General features: G+C 40.7%; 1 protein-coding gene across 1 annotated transcript; it reads right to left on the bottom strand.

The window, feature by feature from the left end:
* Positions 1–4546: 4546 nt before the first annotated feature.
* On the bottom strand, positions 4547–18072 carry ptger3 (prostaglandin E receptor 3 (subtype EP3)). The gene is made up of 2 exons (XM_059984345.1): positions 17150–18072; positions 4547–8166 (listed from the first exon to the last, which is right to left on the bottom strand). Exons 1-2 carry the CDS (start codon positions 17942–17944, stop codon positions 7870–7872), a joined length of 1092 nt encoding a protein of 363 aa, XP_059840328.1. The 5' UTR covers positions 17945–18072; the 3' UTR covers positions 4547–7869.
* Positions 18073–18963: the final 891 nt, after the last annotated feature.

The raw sequence follows: 18963 nt of genomic DNA, 5'->3' as shown, positions 1-18963 counted from the left end.
TTGGGGGTATGGTATTGATGTGGATAGAGAATTGGTTGGCAGACAGGAAGCAAAGGGTGGGAGTAAATGGGACCTTTTCAGAATGGCAGGCAGTGACTAGTGGGGTACCGCAAGGCTCAGGGACCCCAGTTGTTTACAAAATATATTAATGATTTAGATGAGGGAACTAAATGCAGCATCTCCAAGTTTGCAGATGACACGAAGCTGGGCAGCAGTGTTAGCTGTGAGGAGGATACAGGGTGACTTGGATAGGTTAGGTGAGTGGGCAAATTCATGGCAGATGCAATTTAATGTGGATAAATGAGAGGTTATCCACTTTGGTTGCAAGAACAGGGAAACAGATTATGATCTGAACAGTGGCTGATTAGGAAAAGGGGAGATGCAACGAGACCTGGGTGTCATTGTACACCAGTCATTGAAGGTGGGCATGCAGGTACAGCAGGCAGTGAAAAAGGCAAATGGTATGTTGGCATTCATAGAAAAAGGATTTGAGTACAGGAGCAGGGAGGTTCTACTGCAGTTGTACAAGGCCTTGGTGAGACCACACCTAGAATATTGTGTGCAGTTTTGGTCCCCTAATCTGAGGAAAAATATTCTTGTCATAGAGGGAATACAGAGAATGTTCACCAGATTGATTCCTGGGATGGCAGGACTTTCATATGAAGAAAGACTGGATCGACTAGGCTTATACTCACTGGAATTTAGAAGATTGGGGGGGGGGGGAATCTTATTGAAACGTATAAAATTCTAAAGGGATTGGACAGGCTAGATGCAGGAAGATTGTTTCCGATGTTGGAGAAGTCCAGAATGAGGGGTCACAGTTTAAGGATAAAGGGGAAGCCTTTTAGGACCGAGATGAGGAAAAACTTCTTCACACAGAGAGTGGTGAATCTGTGGAATTCTCTGCCACAGGAAACAGTTGAGGCTGGTTCATTGGCTATATTTAAGAGGAAGTTAGATATGGCCCTTGTGGCTAAAGGGATCAGGGGGTATGGAGAGAAAGCAGGTACAGGGTTCTGAGTTGGATTAACAGCCATGATCACATTGAATGGTGGTGCAGGCTCGAAGGGCTGAATGGCCTACTCCTGCACCTATTTTCTATGTTTCTGTGTGACTCTAGGACCAGACATTATAGGCTTAGAATAAAGGGATCTCAATTTAGAACAGAGATGAAAGGAAATTTTTAGCCACAGGGTGGGGAATCTGTCGAATTTACTGCCATGGATGGCTGTGAAGGCCAAATAATTGAGTACATTTAAAGCAGAGTTTGATAGGTTCTTGATTAGTCAGGACATCGAAGGTTACAGGGAGAAGGCAGGAGAATAGGGCTGCTAAATCATCCATGATGGAATGGCGGCGCATACTCGATGGACTGAGTGGCCCAATTCTGCTCCTATCTCTTAGTGTCTTATGGTGTATTTATTTTCCATGAGGTGTGTGAACTTCTTATTCATCTTTTCAAATCAGAGCACTTCATAGTTAACTTGTCAATTGTGTGCCCATTTGTTAAGTTTATTTATGCCTTACTATTTGGATACATGAATCTGAGTCTAATTTTTTGAAATGGTGTCCCAACTTCAATCTTTTACAAAAGTTTTGCCAATCTAAATAACCAAATAATGTATGTTTTGTGGTCAATTAGCTATTCATTTTGATGTTTGCCCCAGCTCCATTTGTTCTGATTTAAGATACTTCTTTGGAATCACATAATTCTTTGCAAAAGGTCTTTATCTGCTTTAAAATATAGTTAAAAGCTCTTTTTAAAATTTGGTCAATAAATTTTCCTAAAGCTTGTCTCTTAATCCATTAGTTATGAAGTGATATGATAGTGATATCATTCCTACCCCAGTAGAAGTTTTGGGAGTTCCCTGCGTTTCCTTGTTTTCCAGTGCTTGTGTGGATCTACACACAAAAGGATGGAGGAACTCAGCAGGTCAGGCAGCATCTATGGAGGGAAATTGACAGTTGACTTCTTAACTTGACTGTCCGTTTTCTTGCATAGATGCTGCCTGACCTTCTGAGTTCCTCCAATTTGTGTGTATGTCGATCCAGATTCCAATGTCTGCAGTATCTTGTGTTTCCTGCTGTGGATCTAAACCAGGGGCAACATCAGTAGCTGTTAGGGTAGTTCACTGAGTGTAACAATTGTTTGGATCAAGGCAGCTCTACTTGGACACAACTAGTAAATGTGATGGTGAGATATTGCATAAAACTTACTGTAATTCCCTTAATATTTTCAAATACTTTTCTAAATATATGTATCAGAGGCAGTAGCCTTGTAACTTGCAAATATAACTATACAGCTAGATACTAAATATGTGAAACAGAGGTATTATTCTTTCATTCCTACAATGAACAAGTACAAACATGTTGAAATGTAAAGGAATCATCATGTGTAACAAACAAAATTTTAAATAGCATTTACTATTGTAAGTGCTTCATAATTCAAGATTAAATAACATATGTGCACCTCCTGATTGACATCTTTACTCAGATGACATTATCACCATTCCGTAAGTAAGAGCATAAGATATAGGAGCAGAAGTAGGCCATTCATTCATGTCTGATCTAATTCTTCCAGTCATCTCAACTCCCCATACCCTTTGATGCCCTGGCTAATCAAGAACCTATCTATATCTGTCTTAAATGCACCCAATGACTTGACCTCTACAGCCGCTCATGGCAACAAATCCACAGATTTACCATCCTCTGACTAAAGTAATTTCTCCGCATCTCTGTTCTAAAGGGACATCCTTCAATCCTGAAGTTGTGCCCTCTTGTCCTAGACTCCCCTACCATGGGAAATAACTTTGCCATATCTAATCTGTTCAGGCTTTTTGACATTTGGAATGTTTCTATGAGACCCCCTTCATTCTCCTTAACTCCAGGGAATACAGCCCAAGAGCTGCCAGACATTCCTCATATGGTAGCCCTTTCATTCTTGGAATCATTCTCATGAATCTTCTCTGAACCATCTCCAACGTCAGTATATCCTTTCTAAAATAACGAGCCCAAAACTGCACACAATACTCCAAGTGTGATCTCACAAGTGCCTTATAGAACCTCAACATCACATCCCTGCTCTTATATTCTGTACCTCCAGAAATGAATGCCAACATTGCATTCGCCTTCTTCACCACCAACTCAACCTGGAGGTTAACCTTTAGGGTATCCTGCACAAGGACACCCAAGTCCCTTTGCTTCTCTGCGCTTTGAATTCTCTCTCCATCTAAATAATAGACTTCCCATTTATTTCTTCCACCAAAGTGCATGACCATACACTTTCCAAAATTGAATTGAATTTAACACTTTTTTGTTCATTCCCTAAACTATCTAAGTCTCTCTGCAGGTTCACTGTTTCCTCAACACTACCCACTCCTCCACCTATTTTTGTATCATTGGAAAATTTAGTCATAAATCCATTAATCCCATAGTCCAAGTCACTGACGTACATTGTAAAAAGCAGTGGTCCCAACACTGACCCCTGTGGAATTCCACTGGTAACCTGCAGCCAGCCAGAATAGGATCCCTTTATTCCCACTCTCTGTTTTCTGCCCATCAACCAATGCTCCACCCATGCTAGGAAATTCCCTGTAATTCCATGGGCTCTTACCTTGCTAAGCAGCCTCATGTGTGGCACCTTGTCAAAGGCCTTCTGAAAATCCAGGTACACCACATCCACTGCATCTCCTTTGTCTACCCTGCAATCACAGTGATTGCAAGAGAAACATCCAAGGCAATCACCCACTGTTACATTGCATGGTGCCTCTGCATACTAGCTCCAATGTCTTCCAGTAGTAGGCAGCAACGTAGTCTGCATCTAGGCCCAGTCCAGCTTCACTGACACACTGGACAACCTTACTGGCCCCCAATCAACAAGCAGCTCCCTGATGGGGTAGACGACAGCACCTGAAGCACTTGGAGCCCAGCACCATCTTGCAATTGTAATAAAAAACACATTTAACAAAGAAAAAATGCACCTTTGTTTGGCCCCTCAGAGGCCAATGTGTCTGAATGCATTGCCATCTTACTTAAGGTTTATCAACGTTTCACATTTTAAAATTGGAGGATCTAAGTATTGAACCAAAGAATAAGAACTAAACCACAATCATCCAGGCTGATTGGGGTACGAAAAGTTAAAAATAGTGATTAGGTTATAGCAAATATGAGTTAAACACATTTCATTTGTGATTTAAAGGGATGGCCTAGCGAGTTAAAGTGTACCACACTTTAAAACACTGGAGAAAGAATCAGTAAGTGGTTAGTTTTGTTATTTTGATATTTGGGGGGAGGGTCATGTTTATTCCTAGCAAGGGGTGGAAAATAACTCCAGCTTGGTTAGATAAACTTGAGAAATATGGTGAAAAGCTACCTCCGCTGTGCTTTAAAGTCAATATTTATCTGAGAAAAGTGCAGGTGATGTCAATTTTGATTAAACTCAACAGTACAAAATAATTAAAAATGATTCAAAACAGTCCGCCGCACTTGCATGAACTATTCATATAGTATGTAACGGAACAATTTAGGACATTTCACTTTAGGACACAACACAAATTGATAACTTTATTGGATATATGCTGCATTTTCATATATATGCAACGTAATTAACACTCTTACAGTGACAATAACAACTCCATATTGAAAAATATATCACTGATGAATTCCATATGATTAAAATACAACTCTTCAAATTAAATTTTGGATCTGCATTACATAAATTCTGTATTTAATTGTTGCAGCTTCTGGGGGAACATGTTAAGGAACTGGAGCTGCAGCACGATGACCTTTGGCTCATATTGGAAAATGAGGAGGCGATAGGTGCTACAGGGAGGTAGTCACCCCTAAGAAGTAGGAGGCAGATACCTGGGTGATTGTCAGGTGAGGGAAAGGAAATGAATGGCCAGTGCAGAGTAACCCTGCTTTGGATACTTTTGGAGGAGATAACGGACTGGGGTGGGGGGTGGGTGGGGAACCACAGCAACTGGGTCTCTGGCACTGAAGATAGACGAAGGAAAATCTGTTGATGTTGTGTACTTTCAGAAGGTCTTTGACAAGGTGCCACACACGAGACTGCTTAACAAGCTGTGAAATTACAGGAAGGATTGTAGCATGGATAAAGCAGTGGCCAATTGGCAGGAAGCAAAGAATAGGAATAAAGGGAGCCTTTTCTTGTTGGCTTCCGGTGACTAGTGGTGTTCCACAAGGGTTAGTGTTGGGATCACTTCTTTCTACATCTTATATTAATGATTTAGATAATGGAATTGATGGCTTTGTGGCCAAGTTTGTGGACGTTATGAATATAAGTGGAAGAGCAGGTAATGTAGAAACTGAAAGGCTGCAGAAGGACTTAGACAAATTAGGAGAATGGGCAAATATGAGGCAGATGGAATACTATGTTGGGAAGTATTGGTTATACACTTTGGTAGAAAGAATGAATGCATAGACTATTTTCTAAACAGAGAGAAAATTCAAAATCTGAGGTGCAAAGGGACTTGCGGGTCCTCTGCAGGATTCCCTAAATGTTAACTTGCAGGTTGAGTTGATGGTGAGGAAGGCAAATGCAATGTTAACATACATTTCCAGAGAACTAGAGTATAAAAGCAAGGATGTAATGCTGAGGCTTTAGAAGGCACTGGTGGAGCCTCATTTGGAGTATTATGAACAGTTTTGGACCACTGATCGAACAATGGATTTGTGACATTGGAGAGGGTTCAGGGGAGGTTCACAAAAATGACTCTGGAAATGAAAGGTTTATTTATGAGGAGCGATCAATGGCTCTGGGCCTTTTCTTGCTGGAATTTTGAAGAATGAGGTGGGGAGGGATCTCATTTAAACCTATTGAATGTTGAATGTCCTAGACAGAGTGGACATGAAGAAAATGATCCCTATAGTGGGGGAAGGTTCGAATCAGTGTGCACAGCCTCAGAATTAAGGAACGACCATGGAGATGGAGATGAGGAGATATTTCATTAGCAAGGGCTGTGAATCTTGGAATTTGTTGCCACAGGTGGCTACGGAGGCCAGGTCATTGCATATTTATGGCATAGGGTGATAGAGTCTTGATCAGTCAAGGCATGAAAGGTTACAAGGAGAAGACAGAAGAATGGGGTTGAAAGGGGAAATGGATCAGCCACGATGAAATGGTGGAGCAGTCTAATTTTGCTCCAATGTCTTATGGTCTATGGTCTTAATTATATGTAATTGATTTCTGAATTATATAATCAAAATAATTACCACATTAACTACAACACTATATGTGCAAATATTTAATACTGCCTTTAAATTCTACAGTTATCATATGCATATATATTGGTAACTTTTACAGACAGAACATTGTTTAGATACTTCTGAATGCAGTTAGTCAGCAGTTCTGTATTAGACATCGAAGCATATAATCATTCTTTTAAAACTTCCTTATCCGTTTTGATGCTGCTGTCTTCTTCCCAAGTATGAAATTCCTATTTCATATGAGCTATTACTTGACACAAGACAGAGGTTCTCTGTAATTTCCTGGCTGTCCATTAGCTATGCAGCTACCTAATAAGTAAATAAACTTTAGAAGAATGATTAGGGCAAAATTGGTATATAAAAAGATGGGAACCATACATAGGGTGAATGCTTTCCTGGAGAAACAGAATGTTGCTTATCTCATGTTTCGTATCATTGATGCTGTAAGTCAGTTTTTCATTGCATCTGTACATATATGTACTTGTGCATATGATAATAAACTTGACTGACTGTTAAAGAAAAGGTTTAAAGGGCATTGGTTTAAAGTGAGGGAGGAAATATTTAAAATGGCCTTGAGGGGTAACTTCCTGCAGAGAATGGGGAACATATAGAATGAGCAGCCCGAGAAACTGGTAGAGGCAGGTACAGTAAAATATTTAAAAGATACTTGGACAGATGAATAGATAGTGGTTCCCAACCTGGGGTCCATGGACACCTCGCTTAATGGTGTTGGTCCATGATATAAAAAAGGTTGGGAACTCCTGGTTTGGCGAAATATGGGCAAATATGAGCAAACGGGACTAGGTTAGATCAGCATTTAGGTTGGCATGGATCAATCCCAAGGACCTGTTTCTGTGCTCCATTACTCCATAATGCTATAGCAGCACAGTAAAAAGAAAGGGAAAGAAAAGTATTATCACTGGTTAAATCAGGATCAAAGCTCCAGAATAAATGAGCCAAATATGGTGTTCTTACACCAGTACACATAAATCAGTGAACTTGGCACAAACATGTGATTAAATTCTGAGACACACACATTGATTTGTGCATTGACTCATTCCTCTTCAAATCAAACGTGAACTTTTTAATTCTTTTTGCTGCATTCTTTATCTTTTCTCAACATTCTTGTTCAGGTCTAAATTGGCAATAATACCTCATGGAACCAAAGCCAATTGTTATTATGCTGAATCCTTAACTTTCTAACTACTCCAATTCTTCTGCTCTTTCCAAAAACTCCTGTCAATCCATTCATTTAGCTAATTCCTTTTAGGAAGTTATTATTAATTCTGTTTCCATTTCCAGCAATGTACATTCGATCATTACATTTGCAAATGTTCTCTCCAGCTCCTCTCTGTTTTTTTAAAATAAATGTTCTTATATTACAGATAAACTGAGGGGAACTACCTGTAGAATCCATATACAATAGGCTGTCGCATCTCCACTGTGCCAACCATCAAATGTAATGAGAGGTAAACGATTTATAAGGAATATTTACAAACTTTAGATTCATTAATCCAGCAGCTCAGATAAAACAAAGTTTTTCTCAAAATTTATAAGAGCTGGTTTACATGCACAGTCTAAAGGCAACAGAGGGTTCAAATTTTCCTCATCCTGCCATCAATCAGGTTGTAAGGCATTGATTTATGGTTGTCCTTTCAAATGGACCCTTGTTTCAGCTGTTACTGGAATCTCTTTCAAACCCTCTACCGAGCAATTAGTAACCGCATTGGCTACCTGATGTGCCTTCCTTAATAGGATTGTCCGGAGCAGCAAATAAACCCAGGGGTCAAGGATCTGATTTAATGAAGCTAGTCTAATTGCTGTGAGGAGAGAATTGCAATCACTTTGTGGCTCAGTGCTGGAGATTGATGACACGGCTGATGAAATGGAGCAGTCCGCAGGCGAACTTTCGATGTAGTTCATTTTCAGCATCAATATCTGAGGAAGATATGATTAAAGGATATCAATCAAAAGCAAAAGTTTGTGATACAAAACATTATATACATAGATATTTATATATAGAGTGCCTTGACAAAGTATTCAGTTTCCCCAACAATTTTCACATTTTACTGCCTCATTTTCTAAATTTAAAATACATTGAAGTTGGATTTTTGAGCTAATCTACAAAACATGTCAGATCAAAAGAAAAATTCCAAAACCTGTCAACCATTTACTAAGAATTAAAAACCAAAATTGTGAGGCAAAGAACATATTCATTCCTATGTTAACTTTCCTCAGGTGCAATATACTGTATCACCTTACCAACTCACCCAACTTGTTGATGTAGAAAACTGGAGGATCACCTGCTTTCAATGAATTCATAAGAATAAATACGTCCTCTCTCTGTAAGGTCCAACAATATGGTAGATTTTCAACAGACCAAACCAAAATGAAGACAAAAGAACATTCAGGACAAGTCAGGGAAATGATAATAGAGAAGTAGAAATTTGGGGAAGGATACAAGACCATCTCAAAGGCACTGAACATATGCTGGAGCTCAGTGCAGTCCATAGTGAAAACGCGGAAAGAATATTAAACCACAGACATGTTATCTAGGTCAGGTTGCCCTTCTAAACTTAATTGCCAGAGAAGAATGGCACTTGTAAGAGAGGCTACTGTGACACCAACAGTCACTGAATGAACTGTAGAAGTCAATAGCTGCAACTGGAGATGAGGTTCATGACTCCACAATCTCTGAAGGTTTGCAAAACAATGCTGTTTTAAGGAAGAGTGGCAAGGAAGAACCCCTGGCTAAAAATAAAACATATCCTTGCCTGTAAAGACTTCCCATACTGTAAAGACGAGACTACAGTGGAACTTTTTGGCCTCAACGCTAAGCAGTACATGTGGCGTAAATAATACTGTGCATCAGCCAGATAACCCTAACACTACTTACTGTAAAAGATGACGGAGATTGCATCATGCTCTGGGAATGCTTTTCAGCAGCTGGAACTGGAAATATGGTCAGAATTGGTGGGAAAATGAATGTTGCTAAATACGGAGATATCCTGAATAAAAGCCTGCCAGCCTCTGCCAGAAAGCTTAAACTGGGGAGGAAATTTTCAGCTGCACAATGACCCAAAACACAATGCACACTGCCAGAGCAACTATGGAGTGGCTTCAAGTGAAGAAAATTGATGTCCTTGAGTGGCCCAGTCAGAGTTTTGACCTTAACCCGGTCGAATAGCTCCGGTAAGACCTCAAGATTGCAGTCCACTGCCACTCCCCAACTAACCTGGCACAGTTTCAGCAATTTTGCAAGAATGGGCAAATCTTGCTCCAAAATGTTGTGTAAAGCTAATAACGACTTATCCAAAAAGCTGTTATAGCTGCGAGAGGAGGTTCTAATAAGTAGTGAGCAAAGAAGGAGGAATACTTTTGAAGTGCTGACATGTTAGTTTAGGATTTTTAGTTTTTCCTGCTTTACAATCGTTCCTCTTTTTTGGAGCCTACTGTGGAAAAAAAGGCGCAAGTGAATAAAAATTCTCAGTTAAATTGATCAAAATCCTTGACTGTAATACTCATGTATGTGAACAAAGGGTTGGGAGTTGAATACTTTTGCAAGGCACAGCATAGCTTCAAATATTTCCTGAATAATCTACTGATCTGAGTGTGATTTGTGACGAGGATAATGTCTCTACCGTATTTTACAACATCACTGTAAGAATCTCAAACTTCCCACCAATGGCTGTATATTTCAGGAATGAAGAAAGTATATAGAAACAAGTTTCTGCAAAGCATTTTAAGCTCATCTAAATAAACTGATATTCAAAAGAGATAAAGTTTAGTGTCTGGAGCATCTTTAAAGTTAGATTTGGCTGCATTGCTCGGAGAAAGAAGCAGCTGGGTGTAAGTATCATTATTGATCATACTGATTGAACTCCCAGCGATGAGTTTCACTTTATACTAAATGAGTTTCATTAAGACAGGAATTAGTTAGTGAAGAAACATATAAATGTGGATGACATTCTGTGAAATTAGTTTTGGGTGGTGGAGTGATGTTGAGGGTAGTACAGTTGTCTCAGTTTCACAATCCAGACTTGACCTACTTCAGGTGCTGTCTGTGTTCAGTTGCACATTCTCCTGTGACTGCTTGGTTGCTCCAGTTTCCTCCTGTCTCCTAAAGATGTGCTGACTATTAGGTTAGTTGGTCACTGTAAGTTGCCCCTTATGTTAGTGGCCTACAAGCTACTCTCCCTCACATGCCCACTGACATCCCCCGGTTCTCCAACTTCAGTGGGATGTTAGTGGGCATGCAAGGGAAAGTAGGTTAAAGGGAAATAAGTGGAGAATTCAGATTGATTGGATTGTACTGACATGAAGAATAGATTCAAAGCTCTTTTTCTATATTATTATAAGGGAGTACAAGTAAGAGGACCTGAGTGCAGTGAAATAAGCCAGGCTCACTCTACCATTTGGGAATGACACAATAACTCAGCTAGTGGAACTGCTGCCTTGTAGCTCGAATAACCTGGTTTCAAACCTGACAACCAATGATATCTGTGTAATTTCCCTAGTCCTCCAGTTTTCTCCCCCATTCCAGAGATATACAGGTTGATATGCTAATTAACCCAAATGGTAGATCTGGGGGAGTTGATGGGAAAGTGGGGAGAAGAATGGGATTAGTGTTAGATAAGTCAAATGGCTAATTGATAGTTGGCGCAGACTTGGTAGACCAAATGGCCCGTGTCTGTTCTGCATGAATTAATGCCCTCCATTGGCTTTCACAATGAACCACTGTGAGATGATGTAGCTCATTTTAGTCTTTCCATTCAAGAGTATTTTGCATTTCCACCACAGCAATAGTAGGATACATCCTTAAAAATGTACTTTCTTCTACACCACTCCACTCTAAATGTTAATGTTTTGCATGGAAATGTAGACCCCAAGCTGTAATGTTATGTTTCGTGATTTTGTATCTACGGCCATTTGCTCTCTTTTAAGTTAAAACCAATATTCACCAATAAAGTTAACAGTAGTCTATATACCCTAACTATCAAATGTCCCCTTAGCAGAATAAATAACAAGTGTTCCTTCAGCTTTTTCTTGAACTGTGACTTCTCCAAGAGGTTAAAATTCCCACAATATCAATTAGTGTCTAAGATTGGGCACAGCATTTGAGATTTGAAAACTGTCCACTCTGATCATGATGTCTTGGGATATCTTCTATTTTAGTTATGTCTTTCAATATTCAATAGACTTTCTTGATTGCTATTTTGCAATAATTGGATATGTTCAGTGAACTTCTACCAGGATTCACAAGTCATTCTGTGCTTATCCAAAGTTGTATCAGCACCATTCATAAACTTTGTTCATGGCTTTTATTTCCTTTCCTACATCCAGTTATTTGCAATTTAGTGCATTAATTTTTTTCTACCAATTATTGGCCTACATATTTATTTTGTTATTCTCAATATAGTTTTAAGATGCTTGTTCCATCCTCACGACATTTTTGCGCTATTTGCTCTGTGTTTCCAAACTTATTACTTTAAGCCTGTTGGCATTCCAGGGACAGAGGATAATGAATCATCTTGGCAAAGTGAAAATATTACACACCCAACTGGGCAGACCGATTTATTTATTTTGAGCTACACAAAATCAATAAGAGAAGCCATTTCCCAGAAAGCTTATCCTTCAGATGGGAAGAAATAAGTACGTTATCAAAAAGCAATTATAATCATACAAAAAGGCCTCACTGATATTATAAAGGTCAAGATAAAGTGGAAGATAATTTAAACAGAATATAGCATCAAAAGTATTTTCAAGTTCTCTTGAACCAATGATGGACAAGCAGCATCCCGAAAAGACCAATTTTCTAATTATTCATTCATAACCAGGAGGAAGGCTTCCAGCTGAGGATTCTTAATAAATAAATGAGCTAAAAACAAAATTAGAAATCTTCTGAGGCTCAAAATAGACTAACAAAATCAATAGGACAATTCAATGTGTGACTCCCAATCAAAACATAATTTACCAGAAGCCAGAAATGACAACCATATATTCTCTACAAAGCTGCTGACTTTTTCTTTGGCATACATACAAAATGCTGGAGGAACTCAGCAGGCCAGGCAGCATCTATGGAAAAGAGTAAACAGTCGATGTTTCGGGCTGAGACCCTTCATTGGGACTGGAGGTAAAAGATGAGATGGGAGTAGGCAGGTGGGGGAGGGAAGAACAGGGTACAAGGTAGTAGGTGGTAGGTGAAACTGGGAGGGTGAGAGATGAAGTAAAGAGCTGGTAAGTCTACTATTAAAGAGATAAAGGGATGGAGAAGGAGAATCTGATAGGAGAGGAAAGACAGCCATGGAATAAAGGGAAGGAGGAGGAGCATCAGAGGGAGGTAATGGACAGGTAAAGCAGAGGGGTGTGGGGCAATTACCAGAAGTTCAAGAAATCAATGCTCATGCCAGCAGGTTGGAGACTACCCAGACGGAATATAAGATGTTGCTCCTCCACCTGAGTGTGGCCTCATCGCAACAGCAGAGGAGGCCATGGACTAACTTGTCTGAATGGGAACGGGAAGTAGAATTAAAATGGTGGCCACCGGGGATCATCCTTTTTCTGGCAGATGGAGTGTAGGTGCTCGGTGAAGCAATCTCCCAATCTATGTCGTGTCCTATTGATATAAAAGAGGCCACACTGGGAGCACCGGATACACTAGGTAATCCCAACAGAACTGTTGCCTCTCTTGGAAGGACTATCTGGGACCCTGAATGGTAGTGAGGGAGGAGGTGTAGGAGCAGGTGTAGTTTTTTTCTTTGTGCTTTTTCTTTCTCTGCTTTTTTGTCTTCATTGGGATTAAAATAAACCACTATTGGGTGTTTATTATCACCTGCATGTGACATGAAATTTGTTAACTGAGCTGGAGCAGTTCAATGCAATACATAATCTAGCAGAGAGAGAGAAAATAATAATAAATTGAAGCATAATAAACAAGTAAATAAATTACGTATATTGAATAGATTTTAAAATGTTCAAAAACAGAAATACTGTATACTGTATTAAAAAAAGTGAGGTCGTGTCCAAAGATTCAAAGTCCATTTAGGAATCGGATGGCAGATGGGAAGAAGCTGTTCCTGAATCGCTGTGTGTGAGCCTTCAGGCTTCTGTACCTCCTACCTGATGGTAACGGTTTGAAAAGGGCATGCGCTGGGTGCCAGAGGTACTTAATAATGGACACTGTCTTTCACCACTCCCTAAAGCTGTCCTGGGTACTGCATAGGCTAGTGCCCAAGATGGAGCTGACTGGATTTATAACCTTCTGCAGCTTCTTTTGGTCCTGTGCAGTAGCCCCTCCATACCAGACAGTGATGCAGCCTGTCAGAATGCTCTCCACGGTACAGTTATAGAAGTTTTTGAATGTATCTGTTGACATGCCAAATCTCTTCAAACTCCTAATAAGTTATAACAGCTGTCTTGCCTTCTTGATAACTACATCAATATGTTGGGACCAGGTTAGATCCTCAGAGATCCTGACACCCAGGAACTTGAAGCTGCTCTTAGATACCCCATCCCAAAGATTTCTCTTCTGGAAACTTAATGTTACACAAGAACTAGTGAATGATTGTTTAGATTTGTATAGACGAATCTCTAGGGAGGGAATTAGAAGTTGCAACCTTCAATTGTGAAGAGTGCTACGAACTGACCCATGAAAGAAAGTAAAAATAAATTATTTGTGCTCTGAGTTGGTCAGGTGTGTAAAGTGTTAATTCCCATGGATATCTAATGGATTCACAGCTTTTCTGTATTTCCATCATTAGCTTGGCTTAAAAAGTAGAGAGTTAATAATCTAAGCGTACAAATGGCATAAAATAATCATTAATATACTGTATTTAGGAAGATACAAAGGGACACAGGAGGACAAAATGGTGCCTGAAACAATAGAAAATTGAGTTCAAAATGGAGGTTTAACCTTTTTCTAATCTAAGTTAGAGAAAGATAGTTTAGAAAAATTCATTTTCAGTAAAATATGCAGCATGTTGGAATTTCAATTTAGAAATTCAGATCAGAATCAGGCTTGCCATTGTTTTCTTACTGTATATGGTGTGAAATTTGTTGTTTTGTGACAATTGCACATGAATACAAAAAAATGACTCTAAATTACCGAATAAATAGTACAAAAAATGTTATAAAGTAGTGTTTGTGAGTTCATGGACCATTCAGAAGTCTGATGACAGAGGTGAAGAAGCTGTTAATGAATCATTGTGCATGGGTCTTCAGGCTCTTGTGTCTCACACTGAAGGTAGTGTTGAGAAGAGGACATTGCAAGTTGATCATAAAAATGGCATCAAAGATTTATCATATCAGTACTTACTCTTTCAACATCAACAAGGTATAACATCAAATTATAGATTTCACACAATTACATAGTCACACACCACTGCATGAAAAACAAAGTAACTATGCAATTAGCAAAATACTTGATTTAGTGAGATGAAGGTTAATTTGCATCTAATTCCAACCATCACTAAACCCTTTGCCAGCAAAATATATTGATATTAATTGGTTTTGACTTTAAAGTTACACTTTCTTGACCAAGCCATATGAAGTTAATTAATCTCAGTCAAATCAACCTTCTCATCTGGAAAAGCCAAGGCCAGTTTTTGTAATTGCTCAACCTAATAGATGAAATCCTGATAATATGTGGTGAGTCTGCATATATTCAATGCCAATATGTCCCAAGATAGTCTTAGAAATTACAATATCTCAAGCATATATAATTTCATTCGCTTTTGATCTAGCCCTGCAATACTTTTATTAATTTATGGACCTAATCACATCTACATTAATCAGCAAACACATTTACTTGAGGAACATACCAAGAGCTTTGGTATCGTGTCTTCTTCACCAGACCACAGATCGGTTTACACGAAGTTTTCGTTTGAATAAGAACGATAGCCAGAAAAAGGCAGACGACAGGCATCTATTTCAAAGGGTCGCCCACACCAACCTACTACCTTGAGTGACGGCCCATCTCCTTGCCCACCCGCCCTGCTTCTTCTCGGTGCGAAAGGTCGCAGATTCCGGTCACTCCCGCCTGCACAGCTCGATTTTTACAGATAACCGATAAGGGGCTGTGACAGAACGTATGGAGACTTGCCGGCAGCATCGGGTGGTGCGCTGGGCTGTCGAAACTTGCCTGAATAACTACTCAAAAGAATGAATTTTTAAACAAAACTATTTGAATCTCATCTACAATCTTAACGCCGAACAAATAACTTTAAACAGTAAATAAAATAAAATAAGGGAAGTATTCATCTGTAAGCGACCTGATTTAAGTGCGAATATCTGGAAGCCCAAGACGTCCAGGACCGAGCACTGGCCGGCCGACATATGGCCACAGCTATTCGCCTTGTAAATTGCCTTTCCCTTCCCAAATTACGCCCGACTTGCTGAGCAGCTCCCGCATCTGAAATCTAAAGCTTCCTTTTAGATTAACTTAGCAAAGCGTCTGCGAACAAAATAACACTGTAAAATATCCTTACATCCACGTTATCTAACTATCCTCAGAACTATCCTTGTTGGTCTAATTTTGACTTCGATCCATCTAATTCAAGGTGCCGTAACTAATCCTTGCGGGAGCACATGACAGGTTCTAGGGTAAATAATTTGCTCCTGAATCCCCTCTATCTTGCATTCGTCTCTATCTTGAAGAAATATCCCCTGTCTTTTCTATCAAGTCCTTTCAAAATCTTAATATTTTGTAGCTCACGACTCATCTATTCGTTGTTAGATGACAGAGCAGCCCTCCGTGCCCCTCTACAGACAGGCACAGCCTGGTAGCTCCAGTAACTTCCAGAACAATTCGAGTAATTGTTGGATTCGAGTTGGATCTGCATGTACCCAAAGGGGACACATACACTCCGTACCTAATAAAGTGGCCCCTGACTGTATGTTCGTGTCTTCTGCTGCTCCAGCCCATCCGCCTTAAGTTTCAGCACGTCATGCGTACAGAGATGCTCCGCTGGTGCAGCGCGTTTGAGCTCCTGTCACCTTCCCGCCAGCTTGAACCACTGACAAGGTGTTTTCGCCCCCAGAACTGCAGCTCACTGGACTTCTATTTTGTTTTTCGAACCATTCTCTGTAAACTCTAAGAGACTGTTAAGTGTCAAAATCCCAGGAGATCAGTCGTTTCTGAGGTACCCTAACCACCCAGTCTGGCACCAACGGTCAAAATCACTTGGGTTACATTTCTTCCCAGCCGTGAGGCTTGGTAACAACAGCTGAACCTGTCGTTGTTTGCTACTTTTACGCATGGAGTTACTGCCACGTGATTGGCTGATTAAATATTTGCATTAATGAACAGGTGCACAGATGCACCTAATACAGTAGCCACTGAGCTTATTTAGGAGCGTAAATCACATCAACGTGACAAGTCTGAAGATGATGAAGATAATACACTTCAATGGGTGTTTATCGATTGTGCGCTTTTGATGACTTGATATTTACAAGGCTGTTATCATCCCTCCCGCCCAACACACACACACACACACACACACACACATCAACATTTTATGTTCGCGTGCTTCATTTATTCAAAGTCTTCAGTCTAATCTTGCTGATGTGCGGATGGGACAAAAGTTCGTTTCTGTACCGCACATGCCGCCACAATAACGTCGCATCCAAAATGACCTACCGAGAAGAACTGAAATGCAAACTTCCTTTTGATAACCGGCGAATAACTAAGCTGAAAAATATCACTTCCTTTCAAGACCACATTATCTACAAAGGACATTCCGCAAAAGTGAATTTGGTTGATATTAAGACACAGAATGGGCCAACTGGCCCAATCCTGCTCCTTTGATCTTAAGGGTGGCAATCCCGGCAGCCGGTGTTGGCTGGACCTCGCCCACTTCTGAACACTGATAAAAATTGTTCTGATTACTGTAAGATATTTTCAACGAGGGTTCAATTTACTCACCAGGAGAGGGGACCAGCACACAGTGAGCACGCACATGATCCCCAACAGCTGGATCAGAGTCTCCACTGCGATCCTTTCCCACTGCGTATTGGAGGACGGCACCTTCCTCCTGCAGCGAACGACCAGACCCCGGATCGTGGCGACATTGCAGGCCAGTGTGGCCAGCAAGGAAATGATGCCCAGCACGGTGAACGCCGAAGCAAAGAAGTTGATGCCCGAGGCAGGCTTTCCAATATTGATGAAACACCAAGTACCCGGCCATTGTAGGGAGTATTTCCCAACGCCGACGACCGGCAGCATGGCAAAGAACACCACGGCGACCCAGATGGAAAGCACCACCAGCTTGGTGAGCCTGGTGGACACGTGGTTGGAATAATAGTGGGGTGCATAGATGGCCAACGTCCTCTCAATCGCCATAGCATTAGCTAAAAGTAAGGGGCAAAGCCCAAACATAGTCATGCATGCGCCGAAGTAAGCGCACAAATTACCCGATGAGTCCACTCTGTCCCACTGCCGGTTGGCTAGATACACTGAAATGACGACGGGACTAGTGAGAAGTTTGCCGGTCAGGTCGGTTAGAGCCAGAGCTCCAATAATTATCAAGAAGGACTTCTTCTTCTTGTTCCCCTGCTTGTGATAGGAACTGTACGCTAGGAGCAAGGCAAGCGTGTTGCCCACGATGCCGGTGACCATCATGGTGACCGGGAAGGCGATAGACACCGAAGTACATTGTTCGGCCCCTGTCACGGAATCGTTGCTGCGCTCACCGGAGCTGAGGGTAGTGTTGCTCCACATCCCGGGCTCCCCACAGGTCCACTGGCTGCGATGAGTACAGATGTGCGGGGCAAGGCAAGATCATCACCGCGTGGAGGGGCTGAGCACACGAGACATTTTCATAGTCTGCTTTATTCCTGTCGGCGAGCAGTAAGGTTTAAGTCTGGCAGTTCCCCAACCAATGAATTTAGTATTTGTTTCAGGGTTGCTTACGGCGAAGGGGCGTGTTCACCAACCACGCCAATCGTGTCTCGATCGATCTGAGATCTCTAGTTGGAGGAGTTGGGGGAAGGGAGGGCTGGGTTAGATCAAAATAGTATATATACATATTTATTATATAAATATACACACATATATTACACGCACATCAGTTTCGAAGTGTGAAGAGCTTCGAAATTATTTCTTTAAAATGCATTTACGAGTTTAAAATCAGAATAATCATAAACAGTAACACGCTGTGTAAACCCCGGTAGATGGTTCTGTAACATTCCTGACGCATCTCGCTTTTGGTTATTATAATATCTGATGCTTTCTGATACAGTAGTCCTTTGGCGCATAGTTTGCGATTCTAAGCATGGAGATGATTGCTTGGGTCCCGCTGTTATGATTGCAGTACCACAATGCACTGATTTAAGAAGGAAAAAATGCCCAAAGGACTTTTTAGATTTTGTCCAATATAGACGAAAGCGGAACGTGCGGCATTTACTTCGGTGAAAAGTCGAGGTCGGTCGATGATGCTCGTTCTTTTATCAGATAAAACTGACCCCAAAATTTTGGTAAATTGTTTTATTATTGTTACATCTACCGAGATACAGCGCAAAAAAAAACTTCTCTTGCATACCGTTCATCCTGATCAATGCAATACGAGGTGCATTGAGGTAGAGCGAAGTAAAATAATAATAGAGAATTAAGTGCTACAGTACTGTACAGTGAAGTGTAAAGTCACAACTAAGCAGACTGTGGGATAAGAGCTCATCCTCATGTTCTTGGGAATCTTCAATAGTCTTACAGCAGCGGGATGGAAGCTGTCTTTGATCCTC

Source organism: Hypanus sabinus, chromosome 11 (assembly GCF_030144855.1).
Source record: "Hypanus sabinus isolate sHypSab1 chromosome 11, sHypSab1.hap1, whole genome shotgun sequence".
NCBI classification, from domain to species: domain Eukaryota; kingdom Metazoa; phylum Chordata; class Chondrichthyes; order Myliobatiformes; family Dasyatidae; genus Hypanus; species Hypanus sabinus.
The sequence above is the reverse complement of the archived record's forward strand: the minus strand, read 5'-3'. Positions and strand labels throughout refer to the sequence as shown.